At 33.5% G+C, this 14,985-nt stretch overlaps 2 protein-coding genes across 2 annotated transcripts in view; both read left to right on the plus strand.

Annotated features, from left to right (window-relative positions):
• The first annotated feature begins 5,508 nt into the window (after nt 1–5,508).
• The window catches only part of LOC125871115 (uncharacterized), a 367,917-nt gene continuing 358,440 nt past the window's right edge, over nt 5,509–14,985 (plus strand). Inside the window, exon 1 of the mRNA XM_049551718.1 lies at nt 5,509–5,514. The gene's annotated coding sequence lies outside the window, so the exon portion shown is untranslated. The remainder of the gene's footprint in view (nt 5,515–14,985) is intronic.
• The window catches only part of LOC125859164 (uncharacterized), a 7,739-nt gene continuing 4,117 nt past the window's right edge, over nt 11,364–14,985 (plus strand). The window contains exon 1 of the mRNA XM_049538872.1: nt 11,364–13,296. Within this exon, the coding sequence (XP_049394829.1) occupies nt 11,364–13,296 (1,933 nt within the window). The remainder of the gene's footprint in view (nt 13,297–14,985) is intronic.

Genomic DNA, 14,985 nt, shown 5'->3' on the forward strand with positions numbered 1-14,985 from the left:
TCATTACATATGCTAACCATATGACGCAAGTGTGGGATCCAAGACGACGATGGTGCGGTTCTTATGCCACTACTTATCGGACATTTGTTTAGTTTAAAATTTTAAGAGATATGTATGCATATGTCAACACAAAGTGGCTAACTGCGGTTGAATCGATGATAGTAATTTCATTTTTTACTGTTGCATTAACTAACAGGAAAGTGATTATTAAGGACAAAAGCCATTTTATCTTGGTTAGTGGACAGTGTGGTGTTTGTAAGACTAACACTACTACAATACTTAAGCACTGTTTTGATTTTTTTTTGTGACCTTAGAAGCATTGAAGAGCAATCGGTGGAACATGAAAGCCTGACCACTGATGTAATTACAGGAGGTATGGCTTATGTTATTCATCTTGGTAATTTAGAATCTGCAAAGGGCACTAAAGTTGATTTATCAGTACTTAAGGTTAGCAACTCTTGATTTTACTCTAACATTAAAGTAGTAGATCTCGACTCACCTTCAAGACTGGACATATTTACTATTGTAATGTCAAGGTGGCTCTACTTGAACCTTGAGGACAGGGTTCTTTTTGAGGGCGGGAGTATTGTTGTGAACCAAGCTGACTCTGTAAGGGCCTATGGGCTATTGGAGACTTTTATTTGGGATCCAGGCCCAATTAGCTATTGTTAAAAGGTCTAGCAATTAGAAAGAACGGTTATGCAAATTATGTCGAAACTTTGGCGGTCAATTATCTCTCATCCCTTTCTTTGTTCTAGTATCTCATCCCCTTCTAGTTACTTTCTTCTATGTTAATATATATGTAATTAGTATGTTATTACTTTGTGGTGTGTATTTTATGTTGTAATTTGTATTCAGCGATAAATATATATATATATATATATATATATATATATATATATATATATCAGTGTTTGTATTGCGAATTTGGTTTGTTTCAAGTTACACAGAGAAATCCTATATGCTTTAGACATATTTTTTTTTCTTTTTTCCGTTCGTTGTGGGTTGTGAAAGCCTGGTCGAATTGCGCGAAGTAATGCTTTGGTGTTAGAAGTCAGTTTCTCGCTCGTTGTCGTCCTCGTCGCTGCATCAGAAAAGGTAATATCCTCGTCTTATTATTTCTTCTTCAATGTAGTTTTCTTCTGATTTACGGGAGATAATCATAGGTAGTCTTTAATGAAGTCTCTTTGGGTGATTAAGGTGTCAATCTTTTGGGTCTGTTGGTTGCTATTAATGTTTAATCTCATCGTGTTATGATGCTTTTCATGAGTATGTTACTGAACTTGTTCGCTTTGCTTGTATTTTTCTGTCTTTGAGTTTCGATCTATCCTGATTTGTTGTTGTTAATGTTGTTATCCACGTAAAGGCAGAATCTCAACTAACTTTACTGCCTACATGACCCGTTTTGATCGAGTCTACACCATTTTTTTTGCCTAACATCTTAGTTTTGTTAACGTTTAAGTTTTGTCTTTAAGATTACTTGGAGCATGAATTTATTGGCGTTGATCTTTCATGTGTGTAACGTGCTGATTTTTCTTTTGTATAAGGTCAATTGCTAGTGGTTTGATTATATGTTATATAGTCTTTGTACTAGTCTACTATGATAAAAGAATGAGATTATGCTAAATTAATTTCCGGTAGCGTACAAGTGAGATCTTCTAGATCACATGTTAAGCCACATTGTTGTTTACTTTATTACTTACTAGACCTTGTTTTAGTTTGAGTTTGTTTAATATGTGGTTAAGTGTCGTTCATTATTAATAAGGACAGTTTCCATGTTGTTGTTACTATTCAAGATTGTTTCCTCTCTTGATTTATGTTAATGTGCATTGCTTAATGAATTTAGTTATTAAAATCTCTATCTTGCTTGATTTGTATTGAGGTCATATCTGGGTTTTTTTTTACTCCAATTTGTTCATATTCTTGTCTCAATTAAAAGCTTTCCTGTAAAAATAATGATGATAATTGAAGTTTCCTAGTTTCTAATTGTTGCTTCCGATAAGTTTCGAATTATTCTCTTCTTCTTTTTTAAGTTTGAGTTGCTATATTCATAGCCTTGTCTTTCATGAATGGAAGAATGACACCAGAAAAAAAAAATTCTATGTGATTGATGAATGGAAAGTCAATTTGGTTGACAAGCTTTAAAAGGATAAAATAATATCCTTTATTCACTATTTAAGAAACTTGTGACCACTTCAGCTACTATGCGTACCTTACCCAGTTGAATTTATTTATTTATTTTTGTCCTACAACATGAGCAAGTATTAATTCCCTCTCTTTTCTTTTGATACATGTGATGTCAATTCAAGTCCACTTTGGCTCATCTCTTGCATTTCGTTGAGTTGTTTCGAGTCAACCAGCAAATGGACGCTATGCACAAGGCTGGAAAATTATATTACAAGTCTTCGGAGCGAAATAAAGGGTTGCATACATGTTGTATACAACAGTATACATAGAATATACAGTGGTATACATCAGTTGTATACATTGTATAAAAGCAATTAAAATGGGCCAAAAACCCACCTAAATTTTCAGTTTTGTATTGTGTTGTAATTAGGCCAAAAGCCCATCCATTTTGGTATTATTTGTTAGTTTTAGAACAGATGAAGATTGGGCCAAAAGCTCAAAAGAAAGTTTTTTTTATGTTAGCCTAGGACAGACACAAGGTGTTGGGCTAAGAAGCCCAAATCAAAATTAGGTCCAAGTACTGGCCCAGACGAACAGAAATCAGACTTGGGCCCAAATCTCCCCCTCTCCTTATTACATTAATTACTTATATACACACCTTTATTTTTCATAATTTCCATTATTCCCTACCATTTTAAAATATTTTCAAAATCCCTTATTTTCACTCAATTCTTAAGTCATCCGGATACATAAGTATTTTAGCCTTAACTCCACATTTTCCATTCCTTTTTTCACTCCTTTAATCTCTCCTAATTTCACTCCACAATCTTATCAGTTACAACTTTCATCTCAATTTGAATTTCAAAAGAATTCTCTCTCTAGTCAATCAAATTTAAACCACTGAATTAAGTAATTTTCATATTCTCCATTGTCGTGTTTTTCAAATTTTTTTTGTTTTTACCCTTTTTTCGTGATACATATGATTCTCCATTCATCCTTGTTTTATGCAATGTATCATATTCATATTTAAGGTATTGATACATAACTCTAATGTTGTTGAATTTTCAATTAGTTTTATCATGTTCAATATAAAGATACTTGATACATAAACACTTCCTAATGTATCATTTGCATGTATCAAGTTTTTCAATGTATCATCAATCTTATTAAAATTTAAAAGGCTATATAGACAAAAACAAATCAGTTGTGTGCTATTTATCTACACTCTTTAACATTTGTTCAGTGTTATCCAACTTAGAATGCAATGTATATGTATATATTACCCATAATAATCTTGATACATAGAAACTCATACGACATTGAACAATCTGCAAACATTAAAAAATTCAGTGATACATTATATGAAATACATTCTTTTCAACTTTCAAAGCCAACACCTATCTAACAACAAACTAACACATATCGACACAATTTTGTAACCGTCTTATAACATTTACTAGGTACATTAAAATTATCAATGATACAACCATTCACAAAAATCTAAGATTGATATATACTAATGTATCATTCACATTTGCCTTGATCAAAACAAGTATTTAACATATCTTAATTGTTACACTATTTATATGTACAATATACACAATAATAACCTGATACATTATACAAATCTGTGATACACACACTTGATATTCAAAACGTATCTGATTCGTCTCAATTGTTAATCCATTTATTACATGTATCATACACAATATATTATGATGATACATTTTTATACAAATCACATCCAAATATAAAATAATGACCACATCATAATCTATAGATACAAAATTACAATACATGCGGGTCATTTACCACTAATGTAAATGACTTACATATTCACATCAAAACGACAAAACAAAACTATAACAATGATACATTAAAAAAAAAACTATATACCAATGATGGAGAGGGAAGATGGAATGGTGGAGGAAGTGGTTGAACGGCTGGAGATGGATAAGAAGATAATACAAAAGATAATTCCTTTGTCGGATAAGAAGCTAATGAATTAATGACACAAACACCATATGGAAAATCACCGTTTCTTCTTATATATCTATATCCCTCCACTCTTCATGATGTACCCATAAGTTCTTGATTATCCTCGCAAGGTATCCTTCCCGAGAAGAATTTCCACACAACAACGGTAAATGCAACGGTTGATATTAGATTACAGAGCATTATTTGTGTACCAACAAATCAGATGAAGAAACCACAATAATTAGGGCGCTGGACAAATCTATAAATCTCATTCGTAACCAACTGAAGATTTTCCTCATGATAAACCTTTATTAGATGAGTGAAGGCTTGGCCTATTGTCACAATTGCCAACTTCCTAATGAAGGGCAATTCCTCTTGTGGAACTTTTACGATTTAGAATTGATGGAGAAAATGAAAATCTAAATTTTGAATTTTGTGGAATTGTTACAGATTGGAGTGGATTGATATCAATCAGATCTGCGTGATTTATGGGAAAGAAAATCAATTTTATGTTAATATCCATATTAAACACAACAAATAAGTTTTATAATGTATAACAATTAATGTATCCGGATGAAACTTATGTATCTGAATGGCTGATATTTTAAGGGATTTTTGTAAAATAGAAAATAGTAGGAATAAGATGTAATTTAGGTCTTACACTATGGGATATATGTAAGTTATACTATTTTTATTGTTGATACATGCTTATTTGTTAATTAATTTTAAGGTTCTTAACTCAGTTCCCCAAAGGACACCCATTTTGAGTTAGTAAACTTATAGTACTTTATCTTAAAATAACTAAGTATATTTGTCTTTTCCAAATTGATTTTAAGTTATAAAATCCGTTTATTCCGTAACTAGTCAAGCATGCCTTTTGTTAGCCAAATATTTTAATTACCGAATAATCGCGTGTTAGCGGGCATTTAGAGTGCTTTCAAATTCTTCTCGAAATCCTAATATGAACCCCGAACCCCCGTTTAATAGTTTCATTAGATTTCTATTTTAGTCTTTTGGAAAAAATAGTTTTCTTGATTTTCCTTTAAAAATTAAGTGGCGACTCTTAAAAATCAGTCGTTTTTCTCTTTTTAAAATAAAACATCCATTTCATAAAGAGTGACCTGGTTTGACGTGGCACGAAGTTTTAGAAAGTAAAGATTTTTGAATCTTGTGGTCCTAAATTAAAGTTATGTCAAATGTACTAAATTGCCCTTCAATCTTGTGGTTTTAAACATGCCACATGGAAAGCTGAAATTAAAATGTTACTAAAAAGGAAAGAGATCATTATTTTTTAAACAGACTAAAAAGAAAAGTAGGTTATTCTTTTTTAAACGGAGAAAGTATGCAAGATTATGTTCAGTATTTCCAATAAACATGCAATGAGTAATTTTAGAACCTATTTTTTTCTTCTTAGGTTCGACAAAAGAACTTTAGAAAGAAACCCCCACACTTTTAAATATTTAATATTTATCAAAATTATTCGAGTCTAAAATATGTACTAAACTAAAAGATCACATATTCTTTACATATGAGATATTAACATGTCGTAAAGAAATAAGCTCAATCATATAAGCAGGAACATTTTTACTCAAATTATCGCACATAAAGTACAAATAAGTCATAGTTACAAAATCTTTTACCCACAAAATTATTATTTTTGGTCAATATGACCTTATTATCTTCCAAAGAGATCCTCATTCCATCTTTTTCTAATAATTCCACAGAAATCAAATTGATTTGGATATCAGGAACATGTAATACATCACTAAATGTCAAAATTTTACCAGATATGAGTTTAGAAGAACTTGTTATTTTCCAAGAATTTTAGTTCTCCTTGAGTCACCAAAACAAACAATCTCTTCTTCTTTCTCAATTTGGATGTATGACAAAAAAGTTATTTTTATTTATAGAAATGTGTCTTGTAGCACCAGATTCTTGATAAGGATAAGGATATAGAGTCCTGGTACGTTAGTATGTTTGAGTCATATACGTAGTTATTTTTCTTCTCTTTAGGTCTCTTACGTTCAACAGACTCATTTATCTTCTATACTTGTTCATGTATAAATACCACACATTGTATCAATAATACTTAATGCTTTCATAATCATATACAACTCTTATATNTCTCTTTAGGTCTCTTACGTTCAACAGACTCATTTATCTTCAAAACTTGTTCATGTATAAATACCACACATTGTATCAATAATACTTAATGCTTTCATAATCATATACAACTCTTATATGGTATCAAGAGCCTCCTAAACACTCTGACGAGTATATTCGATCGTCTTCCTTTTTTTTCCAGATTCCAACTCCTTTTTCTCCAGAATGCCTGCTACTTCCTCTTCTCTTAACTCTCCAACAGTCACTCTCAATCAAAGGGGTGTCGTTCAACCTTCTCAATTGATCTCTTTTAACCATGCGTCTCAACTATCCTTCAAGCTAACAAAAAGTGCAAATTATCCAACTTGGAAATCCCAAGTTACCACTCTATTGTTTGGCTACGATCTTCTTACTTTTGTTGATGATTCACTTCCCATCCCAACTGCGCACATTATGGACAAAGACAATACCCAAATCCCTAACCCCAACTTGAGATTGTGGCAGCGACAAGACAGTCTTGTTCGCAATGCCATTATGGCATCCCTTGATGCTACAATCGCTCCCCTCATTGCCTATGCTTCCACTGCCAAAGAAGCTTGAGATATTCTCCAAACAACTTATGCGAGCAAATTGCACTCAAGAATTTTCAGTCTGCGCGATACTCTGGCAAATGTCAAACGAGACGCACGTTCAATCCGTGATTATATGAGAGAAATCAAGTCCATTGCTGATTTGGCCTGCAGTGGTTCACCCGCTAACATCGAGGAACTTGTCATTAAGGCCCTGAATACAAGGAGTTATCTGTAGCAATAAGAGTTTGTGATAATCCTATCACATTCGAAGAACTCTTTGATAAACTCATTGCACAAGAGATGTTCATCAAACACTCAAAACCTAAGGTCAACACACCCATGATCACTGCTCAATTTCATCAGCATTCCACCAATAATGGTCCCAATAATAGACAACCCAACTCTTCCAATCGTAGGAACACTCCTCCATCAGGTTCTTACAACTCTCGTAATCAATTTTCTGCCCCGAATAACAATTCATTCACCCAACAGAATACCACCAAAAGCAACAATCAACGAGTCCAATATCAACTTTGTGATAAGTTTGGTCACATTGCAAAGGTATGTAGGTCTAAATCACACAATGCTACTGAAGCATATGCTAATTTTGTCAACCATCAGTCTTATGCTTCCAATTCTCCAAGCCCTTGGGTTGTAGATTCCGGAGCGTCGCATCATATTACAAACAACTCTCACTCTCTTCAGACTCCAACTGAGTTCTCTGGAACGGATGCGATAATTGTTGGTGATGGTAAAAGAATTCCTATCACTCATATTGGTCACACTACTTTATCTTCTCCTAATCTTGTTGCNGCCTGCTACTTCCTCTTCTCTTAACTCTCCAGCAGTCACTCTCAATCAAGGGGGTGTCGTTCAACCTTCTCAATTGATCTTTTTTAACCATGCGTCTCAACTATCCTTCAAGCTAACAGGAAGTGCAAATTATCCAACTTGGAAATCCCAAGTTACCACTCTATTGTTTGGCTACGATCATCTTACTTTTGTTGATGATTCACTTCCCATCCCAATTGCGCACATTATGGACAAAGACAATACCCAAATCCCTAACCCCAACTTGAGATTGTGGCAGCGACAAAACAGTCTTGTTCGCAATGCCATTATGGCATCCGTTAACGCTACAATCGCTCCCCTCATTGCCCATGCTTTCACTGTCAAAGAAGCTTGGGATATTCTCTAAACAACTTATGCGAGCAAATTGCACTAAAGAATTTTCAGTCTGCGCGATACTCTGGCGAATGTCAAACGAGACGCACGTTCAATCCGTGATTATATGAGAGAAATCAAGTCCATTGCAAATGATTTGGCCTGCAGTGGCTCACCCATTAACATCGAGGAACTTGTCATTAAGGTCCTGAAGACAAGGAGTTACCTGTAGCAATAAGCAGGGGCGGTTGGTAAGGCTCGCAAAAAGTCCTTGGCCTTAGGCCCCCAATTTTAGGGGCCCCATTTTTAAGTTAATTAGGTAGGATTAAATTTTTAAAAAAATATTAGAACTAAAACAATAAATGCAAAGACCCCATTTTTTAGTAAATTAGGAAAGATTAAATTTTTTTTAAAAAAAATTGTTAGAGCTAAGTCAATAAATGTAAACGGCTAAATGAAGTGATAGTCATAGATATGACTATGACTTTTTAACTTTCCAATAAAAAGTTGTGTACTTTTTTTAAATGTACAAGTTATCTCTTTTTTTTTACCTTGTTTTTTTTTCTAATTTTTTTTTTATATATTTTATCCTCCTCCCTTCTATTTCTTCTCACTTTCTCTTTTCTAATCTTACAGCTCTCTCTTATTCAAAGCTAAAAAATTTACTTGTTCTATTGATAGTTTATATTTTAAATTTGGAGAAAACTATAGTGCAGCAGCCGATACATTTTCGGAAATCAAGTCTTCATAACTTTTGAATTCGGTAATATCATTCTAATTTCTAATATTATTTTTGTTTTGTGTCTTATGTTTATTATATTTTTTTATTTGATATTGTAAATAGTGTTTAAAATATTTGTTAGATTTTAATATGTCAACTAGAAAATAGATTTGAACAATTTGAAGTATATGAAAATATTTTTGGTTTTCTATTTAGTGTGAAAAAATTGAGATCATTAGATGATGATAATTTAAAAAAATATTGTCTTAATCTTGAATGTTCCTTAAAACATAATACTCACTCCGATATTGACGGTTTAGACTTATTTTCTGAATTAAAAATGTTAAGGGAAATCATAAAAGTAGAAGACAATACTCTAATTGAGATAATCAAATAAAAAGACTTGATTCTTTTCCAAATGCTTACATTGCTTATAGAATAATGTTAACAATTCTTGTAACAGTCGCCTTAGCCGAAAGAAGTTTTTCAAAATTAAAAATAATAAAATCTTATTTAAGATCGACAATGTCTCAAGAAAGATTAAGTGGTTTGGCTATATTATCGATTGAAAAAGAATTATTATAAGAGATTGCCTACACAAAAATTATTAACAACTTTGCATCTCAAAAAACTAGAAAAATAGATTTAAAATAAAAACATTTATAATTTTTTTTTAAGGCCTCTAGTTTGATTTTGGCCTTAGGCCACCAATGGGTTTGAGCCACCCCTGGCAATAAGAACTCGTGTTAATCCTATCACATTCGAAGAACTCTTTGATAAACTCCTTGTACAAGATATGTTCATCAAACACTCAAAACCTAAGGTCGACATACCCATGATCACTGCTCAATTTCATCAGCATTCCACCAATAATGGTCCTAATAATAGACAGCCCAACTCTTCCAATCGTAGGAACACTCCTCCATCAGGTTCTTACAACTCTTGTAATCAATTTTCTGCCCCGAATAACAATTCATTCCCCCAGCAGAATACCACCAAAAGCAACAATCAACGAGTCCAATGTCAACTTTGTGATAAGTTTGGTCACATTGCAAAGGTATGTAGGTCCAAATCACACAGTGCTACTGAAGCATGTGCTAATTTTGTCAACCGTCAGTCTTATGCTTCCAATTCTCCAAGCCCTTGGGTTGTGGATTCCGGAGCGTCGCATCATATTACAAACAACTCTCACTCTCTTCAGACTCCAACTGAGTTCTTTGGAATGGATGCAATAATTGTTGGTGATGGTAAAAAAATTCCTATCACTCATATTGGTCACACTACTTTATCTTCTCCTAATCTTGTTGCTAACTTTCTTTTAAAAAATGTTCTTTGTTCTCCATCTATAAAAAAAAAGTTGATTTCAGTTGCTCAATTTTGTAGGCAAAATCTAACTTCCATTGAATTTTTTCCTTATTCTTTTGTTGTGAAGGATTTGAGCACGGGAGCATGTCTTCTTCAAGGCAAGAGTAGTGGTGATCTCTATGAGTGGCCTACGGACATGACCAAATCAGTCACACTTCGTCCTCAAGCACATTTTGTTGCATCAACAACTCTATCATTGCATCTATGGCATGCTCGTCTTGGCCATTCTCAACCTCGTATTACCAAAACTTATTTCTTCTTTCAACCTACCAGTGAACCATGCCAAGTCTTTTACATTTTGTAATTCCTGTTTATGCAATAAGAGTCATCGTCTACCATTTGGTAGGAATTCAATTACAAGTTCTAGACCTTTTGATGTTGTTTACTCGGATGTTTGGGCAGTGGCGGATCTATGAAGGGCCTTGGGGGTGCCACGCCACCCCCAAACTTCGACGAAAACTCTATATATACATAGATATATATACATAATATTTATATAAATATAAAGCGTGCCACCCATAGAACAAAATTGGCTTGTGGTGCCATGGTAGGAGGGCAACTTTAGAAGGTTGAGGTTGCGGGTTCGAATCCCATTTGAACCTATTTTTTTGAAAAATTGCTGCTGACGTTTTTAAGTAAAAAAAAAAGGCCCCAAGCCCCTTTTTTTAAGGAAAACAGTTGCACATTATTTTTATTTTTTAATAATTGTTATTGACGTTTTTAAGTAAAAAAAAAAGGCCCCAAGCCCCTTTTTTTAAGGAAAACAGCTGCACATTATTTTTATTTTTTTTATAATTGTTATTGACTTAAATTAAATTAATTACATTACTCCTTTGACTTAAAAGTGTTCTCTTTCTCTTCAACTATTTCCAAACCCTTCTTCCTCCAAGTTTCAACCTTTCCAAAATTTTCATTACCCCATTCCGAATCCAAATCACTTCTTGTCGTTGCCGTCCCCCGCCCGTCTTAGCATTTCGTTCAGCGGCTAAGCCTCATTTGGGTGTTATTGTTTTCACTTTTCTCCATCTATCCACAACTTTTTATAGATTGTAAGTTTGCAATTCTATTTTTGTAAGATTTTTTTTAATTCTATTTCTTGAGTTCTTTTAAGTTTTAATCAGTGATGATTGATTTCATATTAGACAAGAGTTTTGATTTTACTTTGATATTCTAAATTTCTAATGAACATTGTAAGACATTATTGGTTAAAAATTGTGTGATATGAATCATGTTAATTTGAATTAACTATGCCTTACACTATTAAATTTGAATTAATTGTGAGTTGAATTGAATTTTAATTTTTGTAGGAAAGTGTTCTAGTTTTGTGAATTGAGATGGAGAAGTTTCTTGTGAAATTTAACCATTCTCAAGCAAGTTCTAGTACGAATGTCAATCCTTCTAGTCTTATAGATGACCTTAATTTAGATTCACTTGAAGCCGATCCAGGAAAAAGGGTACCAATTGCTCACTATAACCCTCAAATAAAGGATGAAGTGAGGAAACATTATATTCAAAAAGGGCCTTGTCAACCAAAAATGGATTCATATCCTCCAACTGAAATTGGAAAAAGAATGCGTCAATTTTGTAAAATTTGGTTTGAAGGTCCATATTCTAAATGGTTGGAGTATAGCGTGGAGAAAGATTCTGTCTATTGTCTATGTTGTTATTTATTCAAAGATGATTTTTTCCATGGAAGTACAAGTGAGTTTTACACAAAAACGGGTTTTAGGAGTTGGAATAGGGCACTTGAAAGATTCTGTAAACATGTTGGTGATGTTAATAGTATTCATGACAAATGTTTCAACAAGATGCTAGATTTGTCAAATCATCATCAATCAATTCAAGTTGTTATTGATAAGCATTCTCAAAAGTTAAAAAATGAGTATCGAATGCGTTTGGAAGCCTCAATTGATGTGTCAAGACTTCTTTTGCAATATGGATTACCTTTTCGAGGTCACGATGAAAGTGAATCTTCAATTAATCAAGACTTCTTTCTAGGATTTTTGCGATGGCTCGGGGACAAACATCCGGATGTTGGAAAAGTGATATTGGAAAATGCCCCACAAAATGATATGTTGACTTGTCCTATGATTCAAAAAGATATTGTCAATGTTTGTGCAAAAGAAACATTGAAAGCAATAATTGGGGACTTGAATGGAGATTACTTTGGTATATTAGTTGATGAGTCAAAAGACATCTCTCACAAAGAACAAATGACTCTTGTTTTGCGTTTTGTTAATAAGAATGGTGAAGTAGTTGAACGAATTATCGGTCTTGTCCATGTTAGTGATACATTGGCATGTTCATTGAAGAAAGCGATTTATTTTTTGCTTTCCGTTCACTCACTAAGTCCATCCAAAATACATGGACAAGGTTATGATGGGGCAAGTAATATGAAAGGAGAGATAAATGGGCCCAAAACTTTGATTATGAAAGATAGTCCATCGGCATATTACATTCATTGTTTTGCTCATCAATTGCAACTAACACTAGTGGCTATTGCTAAAAAACATTTAAATGTTGAAGACTTTTTTGATCATGTTAGTAATGTGTTGAATGTTGTTGGAGGATCTTTCAAGCGTAGAGACTTACTTCGTGATCACCAAGCCAAAAAGTTAGAGCAATTATTTGAATCCGGTGAAGTTCAAAAAGGCCAAGAATTACATCAAGAACGTGGGCTTCAAAGACCAGGTGATACTTGTTGGGGATCACATTTCAAAACTTTAGGTAACTTTATTGTTATTTTCTCATCTATTGTTCATGTTCTTGAAGTGATTGAACTTGAAGGGTCCACATCAAGTGATAGAAATCAAGCGGAGTATCTTTTGACAAAGATTAAAACATTTAAATTTATTTTTGTGCTTCACTTGATGTTGAAAGTGTTGGCAATGTCAAATGAGTTGAGTAAGATTTTACAAAAAAAAGATCAAGCTATTGTTAATGCCGTGGAGTTTCTTAATATTACAAAGAAAAGATTGCAAGATATGAGGGAAAATGGTTGGGAATCTTTGTTGGATGATGTTTCCTCATTTTGTGATGTGCATGATATCTTGATTCTCAAGTTGGATAAGTATTATTTTTCCGGAAAGTCAAAACGTAAGTCTTCGGGTGTTAGTTATGCGCACCACTTGCGTGTTGAAGTCTTTTTTGTTGTCATTGATGTGCAACTTCAAGAACTTAATGACCGTTTTGATGTAGTGAGTAGTGATTTGCTTCTTGGGATGGGTAGCTTGAATCCGGTCAATTCTTTCTCTAATTTTGATAAAGGTAAAATCATGACTTTAGCAAAGTGTTATCCAAGTGAGTTTGATGATGGAAAAATTAGAGATTTGAGCTATCAACTCGATACTTTCAATTCATATGCGAAGTGGTAATCCCAAGTTCTCCAACTTGCAAGGAATTCGTGATTTGGCGAAGGCATTGGTTGAAGCAAATCTTGCGGAGACTTATTCACTTGTTTATTTACTTGTAAAGTTGACTTTGATTTTACCTGTTGCTACAACAACTATAGAGAGAGCATTTTCGTCAATGAAGCACATAAAAAATGAAGTGTGGAATAGTATTGGTAATCAATATTTAAATGTTTGTCTAGTGTGTTACATAGAGCGTGATGTGTTTATAAATGTTAGCAATGATGTCATTATCGATCGTTTTCAGAATATGAAAACTCGTCGAGGACAATTGTAAATGAATGTTGAATATTTATAATATTAGTAAATAGTAATATTATTGAAAATTTTAAATTTGTTAACTTCATGCTTTTAGTGTGGAGTGTGGATTTGTAATATCTTATTATTTATATTTTATTGATTGCTTTATGATATATATCGAAAAGACGAATAATTTAATCAAATATAAAATTAATTTAATCGATAAGTTTATTTGGCACCCACGGACTCTAAATCCTGGATCCGCCACTGTGTTTGGGGTCCCTCTCCAACTATCTCTTTTGATAATTTCAGATTCTATGTTATTTTTGTTAACCATTTCACGAAATATACTTGGTTGTTTCCTCTCAAATCCAAATCAGACGTTAAGGAAATTTTCATTAATTATGTTCAAATGGTTCAAAACCAATTTCAATTGAGAATTAAAACGTTATTCACTGATGGGGAAGGTGAATACATTGGCCTTAAATCAACTCTCTTGAATTTTTGGATACAACATCTTATAAGTCCTCCATACACTCCCCAACTAGTTGGCACTGCCGAAAGAAAACATCGCCACGTTGTGGACACCGCTTAACTCTTCTTCACCGTGCTTCTGTCCCTCTCAAATTTTGGTCTCTCGCATTCCAATCTGCAGTTTACCTCATTAACAGGCTGCCAACACCATGGTCTTAAATCTCCATATCAGTGTCTCTTTAATACTATCCCAAAACCTCTTAAACTAAGGGTTTTTGGTTGTCTTTGTTATCCATGGTTAAAGCCCGACATGTCAACCAAACTTGATCCCAAGTCCAATCCTTGTGTGTTCATGGGATATTCTGCTGCCACCAATAGTTATGCTTGCCTAGACCTTGCCACTTTAAAAATCTATATCTCTAGTAAGACTGGGCAACGGACCGGAACGGAATCACCGGACCGGAATGAACCGGTACCGGACCGGAACGGGATGGGTTGACCGGAATGTTGACCGGTACCGGGATGAACCGGACCGGAATTACCGGTACGGATACACGGTTCCGTCCCGTTCCACTATATACCGGGATGGAACCGGAACGGACCGGAACGGACCGGAATGGAACGGGACGGGATAAACGGAACGACACATCTAGCTATTTTAAAAAATGATTAAAAAAATTTAGTTATTTTAATTTTTTGAAATACAAAAATATTAATGTTTTTTTATTTTTCTAAGTTTAAATTAATAGTTTTGAAATTTATAATGTAGTTTTACTTAAGTTTATTTTAAAAATATTTTTTTTAATTTTTACTTATTAAATTTGCAAGTTAA

The sequence above is a fragment of the Solanum stenotomum genome, chromosome 1 (genome assembly GCF_019186545.1).
Source record: "Solanum stenotomum isolate F172 chromosome 1, ASM1918654v1, whole genome shotgun sequence".
NCBI classification, from domain to species: Eukaryota; Viridiplantae; Streptophyta; class Magnoliopsida; order Solanales; family Solanaceae; genus Solanum; species Solanum stenotomum.